Here is a 20,451-nt window from a genome sequence, read left to right on the forward strand (position 1 = left end):
GATTGCGTTAAGTCGCATCACAGCTGGCAGGAAATATTACAATTTTAAGTATCAGCAATTTATTTTCATGTAATGGAATAATTGTCAAATCTAGCCAGATTCTCTCGCTGTGGTTTTGAGGCAAACTATATGTGGGGTTTGGAGAGATACGTACAATAAATTGGAATATCAAAATGCTTCTTTGAGTAATTGAGAAAAGGACCATGCAGGCAGAAAAAGCGCAACATAATAATTATACGAAAAAAAAAAAAGTAAATGAACAAATTAAAAAAAAAAATAATAGAAATCAGAATGTGAGCAACCACAAACACATGTCTATCGACAAGGCGAATGAAGGATTGAAGCTTAACTGCAAAATAATCAACTATACGTACGTGTGTATAAGATAGTCACGCAGCAAATTAAGGAGCAGTATATATATTGTATGGCATATATATATATATATATATATATATATATATATATGTATATAATAATATATTATATATGCATATACCTATATATTATGTAACAATAACGATAACAATTGATAGTCTGTAATGAAAATTAGTAAATAACATGGATCGATAATATATAAGCAACAAAAAGTGCTTTTATCAAATACAATATTATTTATACCATCCTGATGATATATATATATACAAATATATATATCATATATTAAGAAGAAAAAAAAAAAAAAACATACTATAATAAACGTGTATTATCTACCAAGGTATATTATTATTATTATTATTATTATTATTATTATTATTATTATTATTATTATAAATACATATATATCTATATAAATATATGTATATACATATTATATATATATATATATATATATATATAATATATGTATATACATATTATATATATATATATATATATATATATATATATATATATATATATATATATATATATATATATATATATATATATATATATATATAACGATTATTACTATATTAATAATATTATACGTAATAACATTACATATTATGACCAGTAAAAGCAGTAAATAATAAAAGTTGTCCTAAATGTGAAGAGAAAAGTTTTCTGAATATCTATTTCTGTATAAATGTTGGGTAATTTTACAAACAATTTCTTGCGATTTTGTCACCTGATCCTAATTTGATTACGTTTTATTACAATGGGTGTAGATTTTGATTAATATTTTTTTCCCCCCCTTTTATTATACGCCGCTTAGTGTGTAAGTATATTTTTCTTCGCAACATTCTTATACCACGGACGTTTATCATATAATAGGAATATGTTTTTTTTTTTTTTTTCTAGATTTATTTTCATCACTCGAGACTTCCCGAAAAATCCATTCATCTATGGATTTCCGATTCCCACTAATTTGAAGAACATCCTATCATGAATTCCCAGAATCGTTGAAGATTTCACTGAAATAACAATCATTACAATATATGACCATTGTCTTTTATAGCGTACAAAACAGATACACTACAACAGATTTTTATTTTTATACAATATATACATTATACGATTTTACTTATGAGTTTACTTACCAATCGACTGCAGCATCTTGCTGTTTATTTGTTTATTTTTATTTTTTTTTGTTTTTATTGTGGAACCCAATTTGTATCAGTTTTTATAAACATTGATGTATGTACCAATTCAGTAATCATATTTATTATTTGCGTACAAATAAATCTTACGTTATATTCATTTAGAATTACTATAGCCTTCGAACGAGAATCTTGAACACAGTTAAATCGTTTTTTTTTTCTTCTCTCTACTACTATTGTCAATACGCTCATGGATCGTCAGAATAATGCTGTAACAATCGTAAGTATAACAATGTGTGTATATTCATATATGGTATATCTTGTTGTAGCCTAATTAATTCAACGGGGAACGTTATTTATTCTTTTTTTTATGAATTACGCAGACATCAATAAACTTGTTGAACCAAACTTGATTTCGAAACTAAAAATAATATGTTGATAATGAAAATGAGTTGAAAAAGATAATTCGACGTCATATGAGTTTGTGCTGGAGATTGGATTTCAAATTTTCCGCTAATAAAACATGGCGATGTGAAAATGACTCGAAGTTCCTCTGCCCGTCATAGGTCTTGAGTTTTGTATTTATTTATTTTTTTTTGTTTTTTCAATAAACTACCCAGCACATTTTATCAACATATAATATAAATGTTAATTAGTTTTTCGATTTTACCGACCGATCGAATGGTATCATTCGTTATTACGGTGGGCTTTGTTCGTATTGCGTATGGCGATTTCTGCCAGCTATTTCCGGTGACTTCTGTTACTTTTCGGTGACGTTTACTACGCGATTTACTCCGAATGAGAACAGTATCGGTGGATTTTTCTGTATAGTGAAATCTGACGCAGAGACATTCGTGTACGATAAACGTTCCGCGTATCCCTTCGTGCCTACGACAAGCTAACTCATCGGTCATTCAATTATTCGTAGAATAGAATCGAGGGAAGCCGGATCGCAGTTCAAACTAAGGAGCATATATTTATTTTGAGGTTTGGGTCGAGTCGATACGTTTCCAACTAACGAAAATGGGCCTGACCATAAGTAGCCTCTTAACACGCCTATTTGGCAAAAAGCAAATGCGTATTTTGATGGTCGGTCTCGACGCTGCCGGAAAAACAACCATCCTTTACAAGCTTAAGCTGGGTGAAATCGTGACGACCATACCCACCATTGGGTTCAACGTTGAAACAGTAGAGTACAAAAACATCTGCTTCACGGTGTGGGACGTTGGTGGTCAGGATAAAATCCGACCCCTCTGGAGGCACTACTTTCAAAATACCCAAGGACTGATTTACGTCGTAGACAGCAGCGATCGAGATCGTATTGCAGAAGCCGAACGAGAGCTAGCCAATATGTTACAAGAGGACGAACTGAGGGACGCCGTCCTTTTGGTTTTTGCCAACAAACAGGATTTGCCCAATGCCATGTCAGCAGCTGAACTCACCGACAAATTAGGTCTTAACGCCCTCCGAGGACGTCATTGGTACATTCAAAGCACCTGCGCCACCCAAGGACATGGACTCTACGAAGGGCTCGATTGGCTCAGCAATGAGTTGGCTAAAAAGTGATAGAATCTTTAGTTTCTGATTCATCGCCAACAATTAATTGTAATGTTTATCTTATATTCGATCATCATTGGCGTAGGGAAAAGTAATTGAAGATATCATAGTTACCGGCAAACGTACCGCATCGTCTTCATTTACATTTGTACTACCTTCTTTTGACATTGATTCATTATTTAATTCCGACATGGTAAAATCTGAACTAAATTGATGTTGAAGATTAATATTCTTGGAATATGAATGCCTCCAAATATTGGGTATATTCATTGTCATATGTTTTGTAGTTCACTAACAAATCGCCAGATGTAAAAAAGAAATATACAATTCCATGGAGAATGCTAACGTAATTGAATTTTTGAAAAGTGGAGATATTAGGGTAATGCATCGTTTCAATTCTTCAACACCTTTATAATATTTAAAAAAAATTTTGCACTAATTCTAGTATTATCTGTCTTCACATTTTTCAAAAAAGGAATGTATTATTTTGTGAAATTGATATTTATGGAAAATGTGAAGTAACGAGAGTCTTAGAAAATGAAAAATATTAACTGAACTAAAGATTTAGTCATGCTTACCTAATAAATAGTTTTAAGTCATATCTATGCATATATTTGATTAATTTTCCCTATGGCTGTGCAACTAAATAAGCCACAACCAATGTCTCCCTCAACAATACAGACTGTTTATAACGTCAAGTTGACAAGAAGAAAAAAAGAAGAGAACGAAAAATTGTAAAATTAGTCATGTTCATAGTTATGAGCTAATAACTTAAATTGTGAGATATCCTGCTAAGATCTATTCATCATTGAAAATAGTGGTTTGTATTGTAAGAAATTAGTTGATAAGCGAATAATAAATAAATCAAAAAATAAAATCCCAATTGTCATGATGAATTTTCATAAAGAAATATCATATCACTTTGCTAACGCAAATCATTCCAAGTCTTTAGATTTCTTCTCTTTATTTTATAACTTCGTTATTGTACAAAACTTTTTACGGTACACATTCTGATACAGAACTACTTGGTAATCAAGTATCAAATATTCTTAACATTGGTGTTATCCTATTTTTCTATGTTATTAATAATTACCGTATATATCTATATTATTTCATAATTACATAGGTAAACTCATCGTTCATAAGTATTTTATATATACATAGCAACAGCATACAAATCATACGTGATGACATGAACATTTGTTAAGAAAATGAATATATAAAGAAATTGCATTCTGTTCTTTGCTCAGAACTTTGTTAATTATTTAACAGCAAAACGAAAACTTGACCAAATTAGAAAGAAAAAAATGCTTCATTTCGTAGATGATGGACATAGTCAACAATGTATTGACATAATATATTTCATTCACTGGCAGTGTCCACGTCTATTTGTATTTCCTTGTATATTTTTTCCATCTATAGTTGTTGATTGAGCTTTTACTTAATATCTTGATAACGAAATTCTTATAGTTATTGCTAAAAGCTGCACAATGCTCAATGAACTTTCAATTAAATGTCGGCTCCGTGTATTTTCAGAACAAGTGAGAAAATATGAAATTTATCCATATTCCATGAACCATTTTCATTTTTATTGTATGAATATTTTAGAAAATTTGAGTAGTGCATCTTATGTATGGTGTTAAAATTTCGATAGACTAGAATTAGCAATATCCAAAAATCGAGCGCATGTTAAGATCAAATAAACTGCAGGGTTGTGCATTCATCTTTTAAACAATCTTACAATAATCTACAGGTTCTTTATGATGTTTGCACATATGAGATTTTCATTTTCTCATTTTCTCACCCAACTGTTACTTTGTTGGATAGGTGCTACTTTTCCAAGAACAGGGAAATGATTTTCCAGGGCGTGACTTGATAAGTGAGCTCTCAAGTCAGAGCCGCTTTTTACAACTTGGGCACAAGTTGCACACACGTCTAACCCTTTGAGTTTTGAACCAGATTCTTTTTTATGTACCTTGAATAATTCTTGTTGTTTGCTAATATCTGGCAAAAGAACCAGAAGTTCGGGAAATATCGTTCCAAATGCTGACATACCCATCGAGTCGCGACAACGACTGTAATAATCTTGAGCATTGCAAGTACCCTGTCTGAAGAGTCCGCTAAGATACCGAAACTCTTCTATCGCTTCTGAAACACCAAGTTCTTCGCCGACCTTGGCAACTAGATTTTTATTTCTCTTGGAAAAATCTGGAGGCGGTACATATTCGTAGTTTTTATCTTGCTGCTTGTCGTTGTTCGGTAAAATGGAATAACTTTGACCTGAACTATTTGTGAAGGTCAAGCCATTACTTTGCGGACGTTGAACACTATTAAGTGTGACAAAGAATCCTGGCGGAGGTGGCGGAGCTGATCCAAAACCTGGGGGAGGTTCTGTAAACCCTGGGGGTCTAGTTGGAAAAGATCCTAAGGCTGGAAAATCCTCAAAATTGGTATTATTGTTTGTTGATTTCAGGCTATCAATTTTTAACTCCGATCGTTTTCTCTGGACCGTATTTGGCTGAGCATTAACTGTACTACTATTCCCATTTGCTGAATTGGCTGAGGCGAATGTGTTGTCCATGGAGCTGGCATTGATTTGCGAAGCATTTTTCGATTTCTTTTTCTCTTTCTTACATTGCTCGTTATCTTTCTGAGGCACCTCTTCATCCTGCTTGAGTTCCTCAGAGACCATTGCCGATGCTGCTTTACTTTTCGACATTCCACCACCACGTTTAACTTCTTCAACTTTCTTAGGTTCACCGATCGAATTTTTCAATGCTCCGTTTTCTCTTTTCACCATATCCTCTGCATTCTTAGATGATTCTCTATCTTTGTTTGAATTGGATTTTGAACTGCTAGATTCGTTGCCGCTAGAATTATTACTATTTGAGATCTGCTTAGCTTTTTTCTTTTTGGTTTTTCCTTTAGTAGAATCACTCATAGCCTTCGCACTGTTCGTTTCGGATGTCTGCGGTTGAACCCATGCAGGTGTCGATGGTACAACAGAAATACTTGATTGCTTTTTGGATTTCGATGATTTGGATAGACTTGGAAAATCTTTGCCGGATGCTATAGGAGGCGAAGGTGCCAGCGGTGGTGGTGCAACTTTTTTAGACTTGGGAACAACATTTTGTGGTGTCTTCGTACAGGTAACTTTCGTCCATTGCGCCGTGTTTAGGTTTGTACTAGGTTCAGGATTTCCCAATGCTGGAAAATCAGAATCTCGTGACAGTTGAGCGGGCCGAATTCTAATATTAGGTCCCGAGACTCTGGTAGTTACAGTACCATTTGGCTTATGATTGACATGAATGGATACGTTTGGAGTAGCGCTCTGTTGACGTTGCGGCGTACTTGGACCAGGCTTGTTCGAACTAGAGACACTCAGATTAACAGTTTTCGAAATAGTCCCGGTGGCACTAGAAGCCTCCGGACCCAGAGCAGGAAAGTTTTCGTCAGTTACATCCAAAGTCTTGGATCTCACTGTGCTTCGTATCGTGAGGTTTCCTCTGCCCTTTGTTTGACCTAGGCTCGGAACCACTGGTGTTGCGTTGCCCAACGTAGGAAACTCTTGAGTGCTTTGAACATCAACAGAAGGTTGCCTTACGTAGGTTGGTTCATTTGTGGTCAGAAAATAATCAACTCCACCAACTGCCCCAGCTTCCTGCTGATAATCTCTGTTATTATATTCCCGATTATTGTAATCCCTGTTACTGTTGTGATCCCTGGAATTTCTAGTTGTTGACGAACTTCCCGGCATCCTTCGATTGTTTCTGCTATCACCTCGTGGTGCTAAAGTGAATTCCAGCTCCAAAGTCCTAGCCTGTTTAGCAGCTGCTTTTCCCATTTGTTTACCATGAATGCTAGCCTTGTGTGCTTTCAAATCAATATCGGATCTAAATACGCAGGTGAATTTTTCTTCCGCACAAGGACCCTCCTCGCACAGGAAATGCTCAAGCCTAAAGTGATCTCTGAGGTAGTCGTAGGAGCTGTAATACTGGTGCAATCCGTCGGCGTCGCAGAAATGACAGTACAAGTGATCTCTTCGTAAATGACGGAACAATTCGTCATTGTCCATATAACGCTGATCGCAAAACTCGCACAGCGGATGTCCCTTGTGACTTTTATCATCCACATCTCCTTTCCTTCGATGTTGGGCGAGGTCTGACCTTGTATAACACCGTCTCTCATGGGAGAAAATCTGTGAATAGAAACACGTAGGTATATAATTTAGATTCAAGTATTTTGCAGTCAGTTTCTTGAGTATATGATTAAATATATTTTAAATTTCTTTTGAATATGAATTGAATTTGAAAGTTTGATATGAAAAAATTTTCTGGGAATAATACCTTCAAATTTTCAACACACAGATCGCAATAATGTAATTCATGAAATCTCCTCATGTGATCCTTGAGGCTGTTGAAGTTACTGAATACTTGTCTCTCTTTGCAAATGTCACAAGAATGTGCGAGTAACTTGATGAATCTCTCTTGTATATCTTCATCGTCAAAATAAATGTTGTATCTTTTATCTAAAAGGTTTCCTTTTCGCAAGTGACGGAACGGCTTGACTTCTCTGGTAAATACAACCTTTGGCAAGTCTTGACGGCATATAGGACACTCATTCTGGCAACACAGAACTCTCATCCGAGTACTGCAATCGTGACAAACTGGATGTTCGCACATTCCAATGCTGTAAATCTCAACATTTTTAAAACATACAACGCAAGCGTTGTCTGTATTGCTGTTATCTAGTGATTTTGACATCTTTGGCTCCAGTTTGACAATTTTATAATTATCTGTATCGGAATTGTACTTTCTTGTCTCAGATCAGTTACAATTTCGTTATTTTGTCATTTACATATGGGTTCAGTTCTTTTCAGAAGAGACAGTGACAAGACGTAGACGTTCAATATAACAGGATGAATTCTTTGACTTAAGGTTACGACGTTTGATATTTGCGCCAGAGAACCTTTCAATGAAATTGTTACAGATACGATGCAGCGTGTATAATGTATAGTAATAAGAAGTGATGCTGGATCGGTTTGGCAGGCTGTACGATTTACAGAAGTTTCGAAATCGTACTGAAATTCACAATTTAGTGAACTATGTATTAGGTTCTTCGAATAATTCGTATCTCAAAATAGACACAGAGTTGACAAATTTTTGGAGGAAACAGATGGTAAGATGTCCCCAATGTAACAAGGTTATAACAGTTTGATGTATTACTCCTCGCAGGCCTTTCGCATTTCCGTAATTTGATATTTTTCAAAATTTAGGAATTCTCCGAATTTCCCGCACAGTCTGGTGAGATTTTTTTTTTTCTTTTGATTTTTTTTTCCAACTAATTACTTTTGAAAATATACTTTTTTTCCACTCAAAAAGTAGATCCACGAATTGACCGTAATAAACCGGAAATGTGTAATGCATTTCTAGTCGTCGGTGGCGATCGTACTGCCGTTCGCGTGGCACAATTCAAATCATTCTGAGTGGCCTTGAGTCATTATCCTTATCTTTTCTCTTGTATAACTCAACGAAATTCAAATCAAGATCTTAAAAAAACAACAAAGCTGAGCTGCGTTATTCCCCGCGTGTGTTATTTTTACTGACTACCCAATTAATCATTCTGAACATTACTCTATTTATAATACATAATTGTATGGTATTGTACGATTAGCACTACTTGTTTGGGCGTTGACCAGAGATATTTGCAAAGACGGCAGACCCTAGATAAATCTTCTTAACAAATCCGTTGCAAGTCTGGAGTGATCCGCCAAATGGCTCTGAGGATAATTGCAGTTCCCGCACATACCGACTCGTTCGACAGGATCATGACAATTGCACCCAAATGAGTTGATTTATTTTTTAATCGTTTTTTGGTTATCTTTTGGTGTTTGACAGTGATATGCAAAATAGTTTGCTGCTCATTTTTTGGTGTTCAATGGACATACATACAACTTTTAGTAGACTCTGAATTATCTGTAAAAATTTTCGAAAAGAATACAGAAAAACCAATAAAACGAGTGTAGTTAGGCCATAGATTTCTATATATACACACATAGAAATCTGTGAGTTAGGCACTAGTTCCAGAAGTTTGTCTAGTCCGTATTAGAGATCACTGATGTAGGCTCTGCAGATACTGTTCTCTCCGTCGGTAACAGTTGTTTATCATTCATATATTATATTATTCGCCTGACCGGCTAGTTAGGTACCTAATTCCTAAAGTTGATTTCTTATAAATTGGACCCTCTCTTATTGAGGGAATTTAATTAAAAAAATGTGGAATAGTTCGGTGAACTTGTCAAAGAATCTTCATTACTTGTCTTCCCCATTTTTGGCCGCGTATAATGGTTTTCTATCACAACAAACACGGGTAAGAAATGCGTATCGTAACCTCAAACGTTAGATTTGTTCACATTACGTATATATAACATGTATGTGAAATTGTGATTACTTCAGAACACATTTATACTGAAGAGGAGAACGCCTCCTGGCCTCGCAAAGAAAAATGGTCCAGCGAAAGTCCTCAGAGGAAGACACTTTGTTTATGACCTTATCGAGGATACCAATACCCGCAAGAAGCCAGATTTGCAATTGATTTTGACATCGTACGTCGAAGGCCTGGGTGACAAAGGAGACTTAGTTACAATTCCACGTAATAAAGCTTATAACAAGCTTTTATTGCCAGGATTAGCATCATATGCGACTCCGGAAAATATTGATTCGATTAAAGCGACTGCAGATGATCAGGACCGTAAATACAGCAGTCCTTATGTGGAACGTCTGATTAAAGTTTTTTCGACTAGGATAGTGCCTGTTCTAATGTCAAATACCAATGCATGGGTGTTGGAAAAATGGCATATCAGAACATGGCTTCGCAGATCTGGATTTCACCTGCAAGATGAATCTATAACACTTCCCGATAAACCAATTTCAGGACCAAATCCTTCAATAGAGGGAAAAGACTTTTACATTACCGTTACAATAAATAAAAAAGAACAGGTCAAAGTAAAATGTAGATTATATCAAATTGATAAAAAGAAGTTCACAGTGCCTGATGAGTATTACAAAGATACTGCAGAACCCATTTTTCCTGAAGATAAAGCTATCTTAGATACAATACCAGGAATCTTCTTTAAGGAATCTAAAAGTCGTATTTAGTCTATTGTGAGAATCCCGTAATTGTTAATAAAAGTATGAAGTCTAAACATATTTGATCATTCATTTCTTATTCATTATTATTTCCCAAATCATATGATGTCCAATAATAATATTATTTCAATATTTGGTATCACTTTATACGAACACGTGCGATTACGTGAGGTTGAAGTTCATACTATTCACACAACTAAATGTGAACATAAAGTCCAGTTACTTCAAGTATTACATTTTTTAGGAGAGAGCGAATGAAAAATAAAGTATTCAAATATTTAATGTTACGATTGAAACTAGTTTTCTACATCCCCTAAATCTTGAACAGTTGGAAGTAACTGCATTTTGATCTTATATATTGTTTTACCATGTTACGAGTTACTCAATCTCATTCGAGTTCACATGAATATGCTTTAAAGGAAGCAAGCAGCGAGGTATTATATTATATTCTTCTTCTACACTATTCCACAAATCAAACTTACCTTTGTAAGGTATCATTTCATACAACAAAACAGAATTCATTATATCATGATAGTGCTGTAGCTCAAATTCAGGGCGACTATTATTTGATCAATACTCAGTGCAGTTCATGCTCTACAGTGTGATGTTTTCTTTTCAGCTTCATTCAAACAGAATTTTTCATTCGTGTTAATTTTTAACTAGATTCGAACGTATATAAAACATTAACTATGCAGGCGGCTGTTATTCCATGTGAAAAAAGATTTGTATGGGACGAAGGCAACTACTGCTTGTATTTATTGGGGTTTGTTCCGAAGTCAAATTGATTACCATTACTTAGCCCAGCTTCTACATAAATTGAATTCAGCAATTTCAATATTGTCAAACAGAATAAATGAATTCACAAATCGTGTGATATTTTTAAAGTATCCACTAGTATAACTGGTTCACAAATTAGCTAATGACTCAACGTTAAGATATGATCTTATTAGTACAAATTAGATCGATCTTGCCTATGGCATATATTCTTGTTACGATTTTTATGCACATTGATAATATCACAGCAGAGCACCGAAACAAGAGAGTGAACAAGCAGGCAATGGTCACAGAAAACATCCTCAAAAATCGAAAAAATCCGATGTCTACTGTCCACATACCTATCTAGAATTGAAATTTGCTGAAACTTTAAGTCCGGACGATAAGGTAAAAATAGTCAAAATGGTCTTAAAAGGAAACATGTTAGTTGAACGACACAAGCCTTCTGACATTGCTTGAATCGCTGTGCTAGATCCATGATCATTCACTATATGATATTTTAACAGATGCAATTTAGGAGGAACTTCATGAGAAAAGTTGCACCTACCGAACCAAATGTGATTACTCTTCAAGATATTAAAGATATTGTGATATTCCTGGCGATAAATCCCATCAGTTTAGAGTTTATCAACTTCTTTCATGAGCCGGTGGTGGATCGATTTTTGAGGTCTCTTATAATCTATTTCCAACATTACATAGAAGTATGGGAAGATTTGTGCCAGAAGCGAGCAGCCACAGCAAAAAAAGCTCCAAATCCTCTAGCATCGGGTGGGCAGTTGAGGCAGAGCGATGAAATGCAGAATTTGCGATCTCTGGTCGGTCGAGAATATTGCGATATATTGATTGGAGCCAAGGACAGTCTCCCGTACCACCACATGGTTGTTAATAAAAAATCACCCAGTGAAGAACCGTCTGGACAGTCGCAAGGAGAAAAAGATCTGAGAATTTTTGAAACTCTAATCAGGATGTCGCATAAAGTCGTCTGGATTGCTCTACAAAGAAAACACTCATGTCTCATTGGTTGGTCACTACTTTTTGCGATGAAAAATATTCTTTTCTTCAAACAATTTCTCTTTAGTTATTGTACTATCCCAAAAATTTGGAATAGAGATTTTCAATTTCTGTTTTTTACAGCCAAACTTAATGGTCAAATTAGTTGTTGTATTAAATTTCATAGGTCGGCCTGCACATGTAAATAAATGTGATTGAAGAGCACTTACTGTATGCAGTAGATTTTATGAAGCATTCTGTCACGCTCTCTATTGCCCGTGATACCTAATATGAATATTGTATATACTCATATTTCAGAAATAGAGATGCATCGATTGTTCAGAACAGATTCTTTCAACACAGCAAAACGTTTGTGCGGCAGTTTAATTACAGATACTATGTCTGAGGATGAGATTCGCGTTTTGCAGGGGCCCAAAATACCTGCTAAGAGGACGCTCCTAAGAAACTCGCCCTTGCCTTATCAAATCATAAACACAATCTGTGACTATCGTGTCTTATCTATAGGTAATAGCGTTCACATTGCATATTACAGAACTTACGAAGCTCAAAAACTAAGAAACGTTAATCAGCATACCTAAATAAACTGACAAATATGAATATAGTTTAACTGACTTAAAATTCTATTTTTTTTTACATCAAAATGACTGTTATGTCAAACGAGTGGAATTTTTTAAATGATGATGAAATATGTGTCGAATTATAGGAATTCCGTATTTTGAAACACATGACCCAAGAATTGAATATTTAGAAAAAGCTTTACTGGCGGATGAAGCTGAGTTACGAGACTTAGGAATTGCAGTAGGTATCTTAGGTCAACCGCGTACGGATTATGATATGATGCTTATACGTACGAACATGGATGAAGATAAGCCAGATGATCAGACGAACGTTGACTTGGAAAAAGAGAAATGGGAAAAGAGGGACTCTGAGGGAGTCCAAAAGAGAATTGTGAGTTGATACGAAACGTAGGTTTCATTCTGATTGCCAATATCCACAGCTATATTTTCATTCTAATGTACTACATACTCCACAATTTCACTTTAGACACAGTGAACAGAGTATGGATTTAAATATTATTTGTCGTGAAATCCATAGAATTCTAACTCCACATTTTCAGTTCCATGTTGGGAGATCTAAGAAGCTTTGTTCAAATCCTGTTTTTAATTACTCGTGTTTATTTCTCTATGCATATTAATAATAATTAGATGAATAATTTATACATGAATACCTTATAATATTAACTTGTTTAATGAATGAAGAATTTTTATCGAATCTAAACTAGCGTAGGTACTGTAACAGGTAATATTCTATTACTGTTTTCATCGTATTTGGCAGTGACTTAGAGATCCACGTTTAAAAATTAGGAATGAAAAGCTGAAATCATTAATGAACAAAATCTTGCAACGTTATAGCATACAATTTTAATTTCTAGTAACTTCTTCAAAGATTTCGTCGACCATTTGATGTTGCTATTCGTGGGAACTTTTCTCTGTCTCTGTAGCAAGTGGTCATAGGATACAATTATGAGGCTGCTTAATTGACATCTATTCAATTTATCAACGAATAGTAGGTGACGATTACGTATTTCAGTATGACTTTCATAATTGGAGAAAAAATAAATCGAGAAACAAGATGAGAAACGTGATACAATTTCACGCATGGACAAAAAATAAAACCTTTTAACGTTTCTTAGCAGGGAGTGAAGATATATAAAATCTTAACTGTATAATCGATACATAATTTGATCGAGTGTCCCATTGTTCAATTCAACTAATTAAAATTGGAGTTAGGACTCTGTGGCTTTCAGGTACATATTTCGATGCTACTGCGAAAAACGTAACTCGAGAATGTTAATGTTTTCAGCAATTACATGAGCTGCACGAAATTATAAGTATGCCAACGTTTGGAGATGATCCAGAATTAATTGCTGAGTATCCAGTTGAACCTGGCTCGGTGAAATGTGGGGGTAGTCAGGCAGCAAGAGAAGTTGCGCGGAAAAAGTGGATTGCCAGAGCTGTCAACTGCTCCAATAAGAATTATACCGATATTGCCTCTATAGAAGCCAACGAACAATAATTCCAAATAGTTTTATAAAAATCGTATCAATACCGCAGCGGTATGAACTGGGGCATTTCCTACGTATTTTTTGCTTCAAATTTACAATGTGAGTTTTCTTGCCTCTAAATCCATTGAATTATCTACCGTAACAGCATATGCAATTGTTTATTGTCAGAATCGAATCAATTTTCATCTTTAGACAGGAAAGCTTAAATCATTATTGTATACAGTTCATAAGCGATTCTTGGTTTTGAATGAAAAATATGTCAAAGTCAATTTAAGACATTCAGTTTCAAGAGATCCATACCTCATAAAAATCACAAGTATCATTGTAAACTTGATTACGATAAGTTTGATATAATCATGTTTTCAACATTCAATTCAATACTATGAAAAATATCATGTGAAAATTGTTCTAGTCTTCTGATGATTTTGTCATTTGACTAATACGTACATTGTTAAAAGTTTCAGTGATTCTGCATTACTTATTCAAAGTTACGAACTTTGGCCTCACTTGCTCACCTATTTTGTCACAATCAGGGCGCGAATTACTATAAATTTTAGCTATCGAGCCGTGTAACGTTCGGATCCTGAACTTGCACCAGAATAATTAGCCTCTGTAGCATTTAATAACGAGTTTTTTTTTGAGTATGGAAATCAGTTGATGAAAATATGGTCGGTAATTGTTGAAGCAAAAAATTAATTTGAACTTTGTTGCATATGAATGATAGAACCGATGAGTCAGAAATGGGATTGTCAATGTGCGGAGATAATCAATTAGCTTTATGAAAATGCGCTGTTAGTTTTTCTTTCTCTTTTTTTCTTTGTATAAAATAAATGTGTGAAATGGGGAAAGATATGACTAAGTGCTATGAGGCAATGTAAAAAATATGCTTATTATAATTGGTACTGCCTAATCAGAGTAGTAATTATAATATGTTACAAGACATAAACATATAGGTACATTGGAGCAGCGGACAATGGTGCTACGTTCGTGTGTGACATTCTTATTTCCCATTAATGATAATATAACTGCCAACTATTCAATTAAATATAGCTGTAACCGTTAACAGTAAGGATACAACAGTATTGAACCTCCAATATGGAGTCTCACTGGTTACTAGTTTTACTTTCGCTTGCACGCAACATATATTTAATTCGTATAACAAATTTATTTTGATGCACCTTGTGGTGTTGCACTACCGCAATCATATCTGGAGGAACGATCTTTCAAAACTGTGAAATTTTATTCAATTTTCCTTACACTGTTTTTTTTTTTTACACAAAACCTCCCGACGTAGCGCCAGTGTAGTTTTAATCAAATAATTTACACCAATATTTGATTTGCAGTGTTTCAATAAATAAATAGCGACTATCTAACAATTCTGAAAGTTTGATCCCCATTCAAAATAATGAAACTAGAAAAGAAATACCCATTCTTTCGTTTAAACGGGTGAGAAAGACTTTGCGCGGACGTTAGCAAAGGTTGCAATTTACAATTCTTGCAACTTGACACTCCATTTGAATTTCTCATTGTTATACTATTGTTTAATTGTAACTAACAAATAATTAATAATTGTCTAGATGAATATAATACAGCGTGGATCTGGCGAAAATATCGATCGTTATGCGTTCATATTAATATTATTAATTATAACATTTTGATGCATGAATCACGATTGATAAAACAGATGTGTTATGTGTATGAGGTACGCTTCTTATCAATTCAGTCGTGTGTCTGTGCAACGGTGCAGCTGATCCGATTCCATAATGATTATAAGATGAAGAATTATTACTTCTAAAGAAGGAAAATTAGAAAATATCTCCTTGCTGATTAACCATCAGGTATAATGAGAACAAAAGGGCATCTTAGTCATATTTTGAATAAAAAATTTCGTACAATATTACCAAGTTCGTAAACTTAAGATTGGAAACGAAATTTTTATCACTAACTGTAATTATTGGTATAATCAAACATCCTCAAAATATGATAAAACACTTATCCTCTTGTTCGCACTACTCCGACTGAGCTTAGTTATACTCATCCAATATAGATACCACTCTTTAACAATATTCAGAAATTGTAATAACTATACATCCACAGTTAGTAGTACAACATTTCATTTTTCGAGCACAGACACAAACAGCATTTTTTCTACGTTATAAGGAACACGGGCGAACCTAATCATTTCAGGGTTGCATTAATGAGGTGCGAGGGGTGGAGGGGGCTACGAAGCAATGTCGGACATGAGCTGGGCAAGCAAAGCAGGCTCTAATAGACCGTGACTTTGACCCATGCGCTCTAAATTGCGAACATCTTTATCCACTGCTTCCAAAGCCCGCTCCAGCTCTTCTTCCTCTTCTCTTGAAGGCTCGTACTCCCCATTTCTGCTCTCTGGAACAAAACATTGCCGAAAGTTTTATCAGACACACGCTTTTTACTTTCATTCGTATTTTTCTTCTATTAGTTAACATTAACTATTGAGAATTGCAGCAACACCATGATCCGCTACAGATAAAGAGACCAAAAAAGTGAGAGAAAGAAAGAAAGAGAGAATTTATCAAATACTATCTGACCTTTATTTATTGATACACAATAAGGACGTTCAGCACAGTATTTACTACTAGCGTGCTTCAGAAAAGGTATTTACCATTCTTATTACCTTTAATCACCCAAATCTACTGTGCCTAAGTTTTTAAGATTACATCTTTCGGAAGTATCTGTATATTTTTTGTCCCAGTTATACGAGACGATTGTGTTGTACATTAATTAAATGATATTAAAGAATAAGTTGACTTAGGCACGACTTCAAAATCATTTCACTCTAGCTCAGATTTTGGTGGGATTAACGTTAGACTAAAAAAGGCAAATTATTTTTTGTTAAATTTTCTACATGCACCTCCAAAGTTAAAACATAGACTGCATGCTCTTCATGAGATCGTTAAAATAATGACGACTAAAGGCTTTTTATCCCTGATTCCTTTACACATTCATTTCCAACATTCAGTTCATCATAGCAGGATACGTAAATAACATAGCATTGCACATTTTTGCTTCTGCAGAAATATTCTTAGACAACTTTCTCGGTTTCTTAATGGCCGCAGCATTTTGTTTCATTTTGCTACCAATCTTGTTTCGACTACACATGCAGGCTACTAAAGTAACAATTCCTTAGAATTCGAATTTTCTCATGTCCATTGTGATGCGTGTCCAGAATGACTAGAAGATTGTTAGACAATTATTCTTCGACAGTTCTTGGAGTCTTTAGCAACAGCAATTAAAAAAAATATATATTTCATTTGACCAATTTGCTTATTTTGAAGTTGTATTGTATGCACTAAGTAATGCAAAATTGTGATTTCAATTGATTTCAAAGAATTACTTGAAGATATCAACAGAGAATGACTTATTAACAGTCCTTGAAATATTTTATCCGATAACTGTATAAATAAATACCAAAATTGTTGCAAACAAATTGAAAAGATACCGATAAATAAATATTAGATTAAAACCGCTTCACAGATATAGAAAAAACAATCTGTTTCTATAAATAAACGTAACTTGAACACATAGCATAAACGAAAGAAATGATTTCATTTGTTGTATTATTTATTAACATGTATTACCAATAAATAAGTCATTGAACGCGTCGGCGGGCAAGTTATTGAGAACGTTGCCAAAATCATGTTCGGCCGGATCGAGGGAGGCGAATACTTCATGATCACCGAGATCAGCCTTGAGCGCTGTCCCAAGACCAAGGGATCCAAGACCAAGGCCCAAATTGAGGCCCGAAGAGTGCGAAGTACCTTGAGGGGCATTTAAATTGTTCAAAGTCTTTGTGTGATTATCGCTGGTACCGATCTGGTTCACGAAATGATTCTGATCTTGAATAACGCCGCAATTTTTAGTCTCGGATCTACTACATGACGGTCTCTTTCGTTTCTTAGGTCTGGCTTTAGGCTTCGGTCTCGATATAGTTGGAGATGTGGGTTTTTTCCTTGCTTTTTTGGGTTTCGATTCTTGAGCTTTGCGGTGATAATTGTCCCTCTTTCTCGCGTGTTCAGGGCAAAGGGGTAGTTCGTGTGCTACGTCAAATACCGGTATACAGCACTGCGTGTTGTCGCTAAACTTTGCCGTGCAATGCTCGAACAGAAGTTGATCCCCATTGATCATTATGTGACGCGAACAGTGGCGCGTGCACGGCAATGATATCTGGCAGCAGCCTTCAACGCCGCACAAAGTGCCGACCAGAAGAGGACTATCGACCGCTTTACTGCTCCCCGGTGAATCATACAAGGCTCGGGCTGTTGCTTCAGGATCTCTCCAAGCAGCCTCCAGCAAACACTGCGCCTTCTCTTGCAACTGGCTTTCGGATTCGGGTCTACTCTTCTGTAGCTGAGCCAGTCGTCGTCTGAGCTGAGACCGTAGCTGCGATAATCGGGCAGATCTGTTCACGCCGCTTGTATTTTCGACCGAGAACCAGTGCCGCTGATATACTGCAGTTTCATCCCCGCTCGAGTCGCTGTCTGACATCTCGTCTCCAGCTCTAGGATAGTAAAGAAGCATGTGGTCTCGTCTGTGTCTTTTCGGCTTCAACCTAAGCAGGTTTTCAAGGTGTCTTTGCTTCCTATGGATAGAATTCGAAAACCTGAGCTCGAGACCCTGTTCTGTTCCCTCGACGTCGACCTCGGATTCTTTGTCTCTGTTCTCTATTCTTGAGACAGCCACCGATCCGGACTCAGGTTTGACCCTCTGTTTTGTACATTTGCCTTTGGCCCTGTGGTTCTTAACTATTTTATGGTTTAGACTGGGCTTGGAATTCTTGGAAGATTGGTTTTTGACATTCCTACTGTTTATAGCGGCGAGGGGCTCTGGCTCGTTAAATACGTAGGGATCGACTTCTTGGCGAGCCTCAGTTTTGAGCAGAGCCTTCAGCCGGTCTGAAAACTTCAACTTATTGTCCATGATTGAGCACAGGAGGCGAGGTAACTTCGCCGAATGCTTCGTCTGCTTTCCTCCGTTCCACCTGCATCCCCAAATGATCAAAAAATTCACCCGCACTCCTCGGGATAAGACTTGGATTACGCCGTATGTGTAGTGCCTTTTGTATGCACAACGAACACGTTATCAGCATTGGCTATCCACGCCGATCCATGCAACATCTTCGTTCCTTGTCTTGAGTTTCCTACACCCTGAGGATATCCAATATTAATTACGATAGTTTCATGCGATGCATTTTATACTTTACTGTGCAAGTAAACCAAGATCAACTCAATCTATGATCACAGTACTTGAAAACGTGAGCCTAGCCAATCTGTCTTCGGTTTAAATACACATTTTGTATCTTTGATATTATGTCGGTTGTTTTTTTACAAACACAAGTTGGGGTACCAGAATAAATGGAGATTATCAAGCGCACAGAAAGACGGAATCATTATTTAGTCAAGATTAAGCGTTGCCTCTGGGTTGACATCTCGATTAAAACTTTTGACGTTGGGGCAGGTCACTGATTTTTGGTTATGTTCACTTTTTTTTTCATTCTTCATACAAATTATAAATGCAAGGCACTTTAACACCAGTGGATGATCGATCCAAGTTAAAGCTCTGACACGGTTTGAAAAGTATCTCTATTTTTTACTCATCAAAATTTAGGCTCCAAAATATTGCTGGTGTGTGTGTTGTGTGTGCGTGTGTGAATAATTCAACTGGATACTCGAGTGTGGTATATTTATTTACTGTACGCTTCGCCAAGGTCGTGAGTCAAACAGATTTCATCGGGCCTCGCTTCCGCCGTATGAAATGATCAAAAACACTCGATACTTAGTCCGAATGCACAATTTTTAATAAGAATTATAGAGGCATAAGCACAAAACCCAGTATGCATCGATAATAACATTAGAAAGACATGTCAGATGTGAAGGCAGCAAAATGGCCGCTGCTGACAGTAGTCGCCATGCGGGCTTAAAATTCCCTGAGCTTTGCCTATAAGGGCGGAAAAAACAAATTTTTCAATAAACTACATTATTTTATTACGATTTACGATTCATTTGGTTTATTCTCATTCGTTAACATTATGACCGCCGACGACTAGTCTCCAAATTGTATCTATCATGACGCGTTAAATGCAGACTGAATTTAATAATATTAGGATTTCAACGCCGGGTGAGGATGTTTAATCATTACGCCAACTCGTTCTCGTGTTCATAATTATTATTAATACTATTTTCGATATAGGTGATAACTTCGAACGATTCTTATATAATTTTTGATATGCACGAATTTTAATATTAATTCACTCAATTTTAAAGTATCTTATTAACGAGAATTATTGAGCAAGGTGGCACCCACGTGTTTATTGTGTATTTTTAACTAGGAGAAA

At 35.6% G+C, this 20,451-nt stretch overlaps 6 protein-coding genes across 13 annotated transcripts in view; 4 read left to right on the forward strand and 2 right to left on the reverse strand.

Moving 5' to 3' along the window:
* LOC124404321 (trinucleotide repeat-containing gene 6C protein) overlaps positions 1-1,394 on the forward strand; it is a 44,573-nt gene extending 43,179 nt beyond the window's left edge. For 6 of the 7 annotated variants that reach the window (XM_046878356.1, XM_046878360.1, XM_046878363.1 and 3 more), the window contains one exon: positions 1,285-1,393. In XM_046878356.1, coding sequence (XP_046734312.1) covers positions 1,285-1,355 — 71 coding nt within the window. In that variant the 3' untranslated portion in view covers positions 1,356-1,393. Of the gene's footprint in view, positions 1-1,284 lie in introns of all 7 variants that reach the window. The other variant, XM_046878362.1, reaches the window with a different exon arrangement.
* A 796-nt stretch (positions 1,395-2,190) lies between these two features.
* LOC124404373 (ADP-ribosylation factor 2) lies at positions 2,191-3,963 on the forward strand. Its single transcript, XM_046878459.1, has one exon. The coding sequence runs from the start codon at positions 2,547-2,549 to the stop codon at positions 3,087-3,089; it is 543 nt and encodes a 180-aa protein (XP_046734415.1). The 5' UTR covers positions 2,191-2,546; the 3' UTR covers positions 3,090-3,963.
* Positions 3,964-4,493: 530 nt separating this feature from the next.
* Positions 4,494-8,587, reverse strand: LOC124404326 (E3 ubiquitin-protein ligase ZNF598). The gene is made up of 2 exons (XM_046878369.1): positions 7,427-8,587; positions 4,494-7,278 (listed from the first exon to the last, which is right to left on the reverse strand). Exons 1-2 carry the CDS (start codon positions 7,841-7,843, stop codon positions 4,873-4,875), a joined length of 2,823 nt encoding a protein of 940 aa, XP_046734325.1. The 5' UTR covers positions 7,844-8,587; the 3' UTR covers positions 4,494-4,872.
* Positions 8,588-9,256: 669 nt separating this feature from the next.
* LOC124404365 (39S ribosomal protein L9, mitochondrial) lies at positions 9,257-10,284 on the forward strand. Its single transcript, XM_046878448.1, has 2 exons — positions 9,257-9,449; positions 9,536-10,284. The coding sequence occupies exons 1-2, from the start codon at positions 9,354-9,356 to the stop codon at positions 10,235-10,237; spliced, it is 798 nt and encodes a 265-aa protein (XP_046734404.1). The 5' UTR covers positions 9,257-9,353; the 3' UTR covers positions 10,238-10,284.
* A 384-nt stretch (positions 10,285-10,668) lies between these two features.
* Positions 10,669-14,452, forward strand: LOC124404350. Its single transcript, XM_046878420.1, has 6 exons — positions 10,669-10,991; positions 11,254-11,389; positions 11,509-12,022; positions 12,311-12,517; positions 12,717-12,961; positions 13,877-14,452. Exons 1-6 carry the CDS (start codon positions 10,918-10,920, stop codon positions 14,087-14,089), a joined length of 1,389 nt encoding a protein of 462 aa, XP_046734376.1. The 5' UTR covers positions 10,669-10,917; the 3' UTR covers positions 14,090-14,452.
* A 903-nt stretch (positions 14,453-15,355) lies between these two features.
* LOC124404346 (INO80 complex subunit D) lies at positions 15,356-20,162 on the reverse strand. 2 transcript variants are annotated; one of them, XM_046878411.1, is made up of 3 exons: positions 19,814-20,162; positions 17,699-19,264; positions 15,356-16,466 (listed from the first exon to the last, which is right to left on the reverse strand). In XM_046878411.1, exons 2-3 carry the CDS (start codon positions 19,035-19,037, stop codon positions 16,300-16,302), a joined length of 1,506 nt encoding a protein of 501 aa, XP_046734367.1. In that variant the 5' UTR covers positions 19,038-19,264; positions 19,814-20,162; the 3' UTR covers positions 15,356-16,299. The 2 variants fall into 2 exon arrangements, with proteins under 2 accessions (XP_046734367.1, XP_046734366.1); XM_046878410.1 differs by having other exon boundaries at positions 19,809-20,162.
* Between the last annotated feature and the right edge of the window lie 289 nt (positions 20,163-20,451).

This window comes from Diprion similis, chromosome 3 (assembly GCF_021155765.1).
Source record: "Diprion similis isolate iyDipSimi1 chromosome 3, iyDipSimi1.1, whole genome shotgun sequence".
Taxonomy (NCBI): Eukaryota; Metazoa; Arthropoda; class Insecta; order Hymenoptera; family Diprionidae; genus Diprion; species Diprion similis.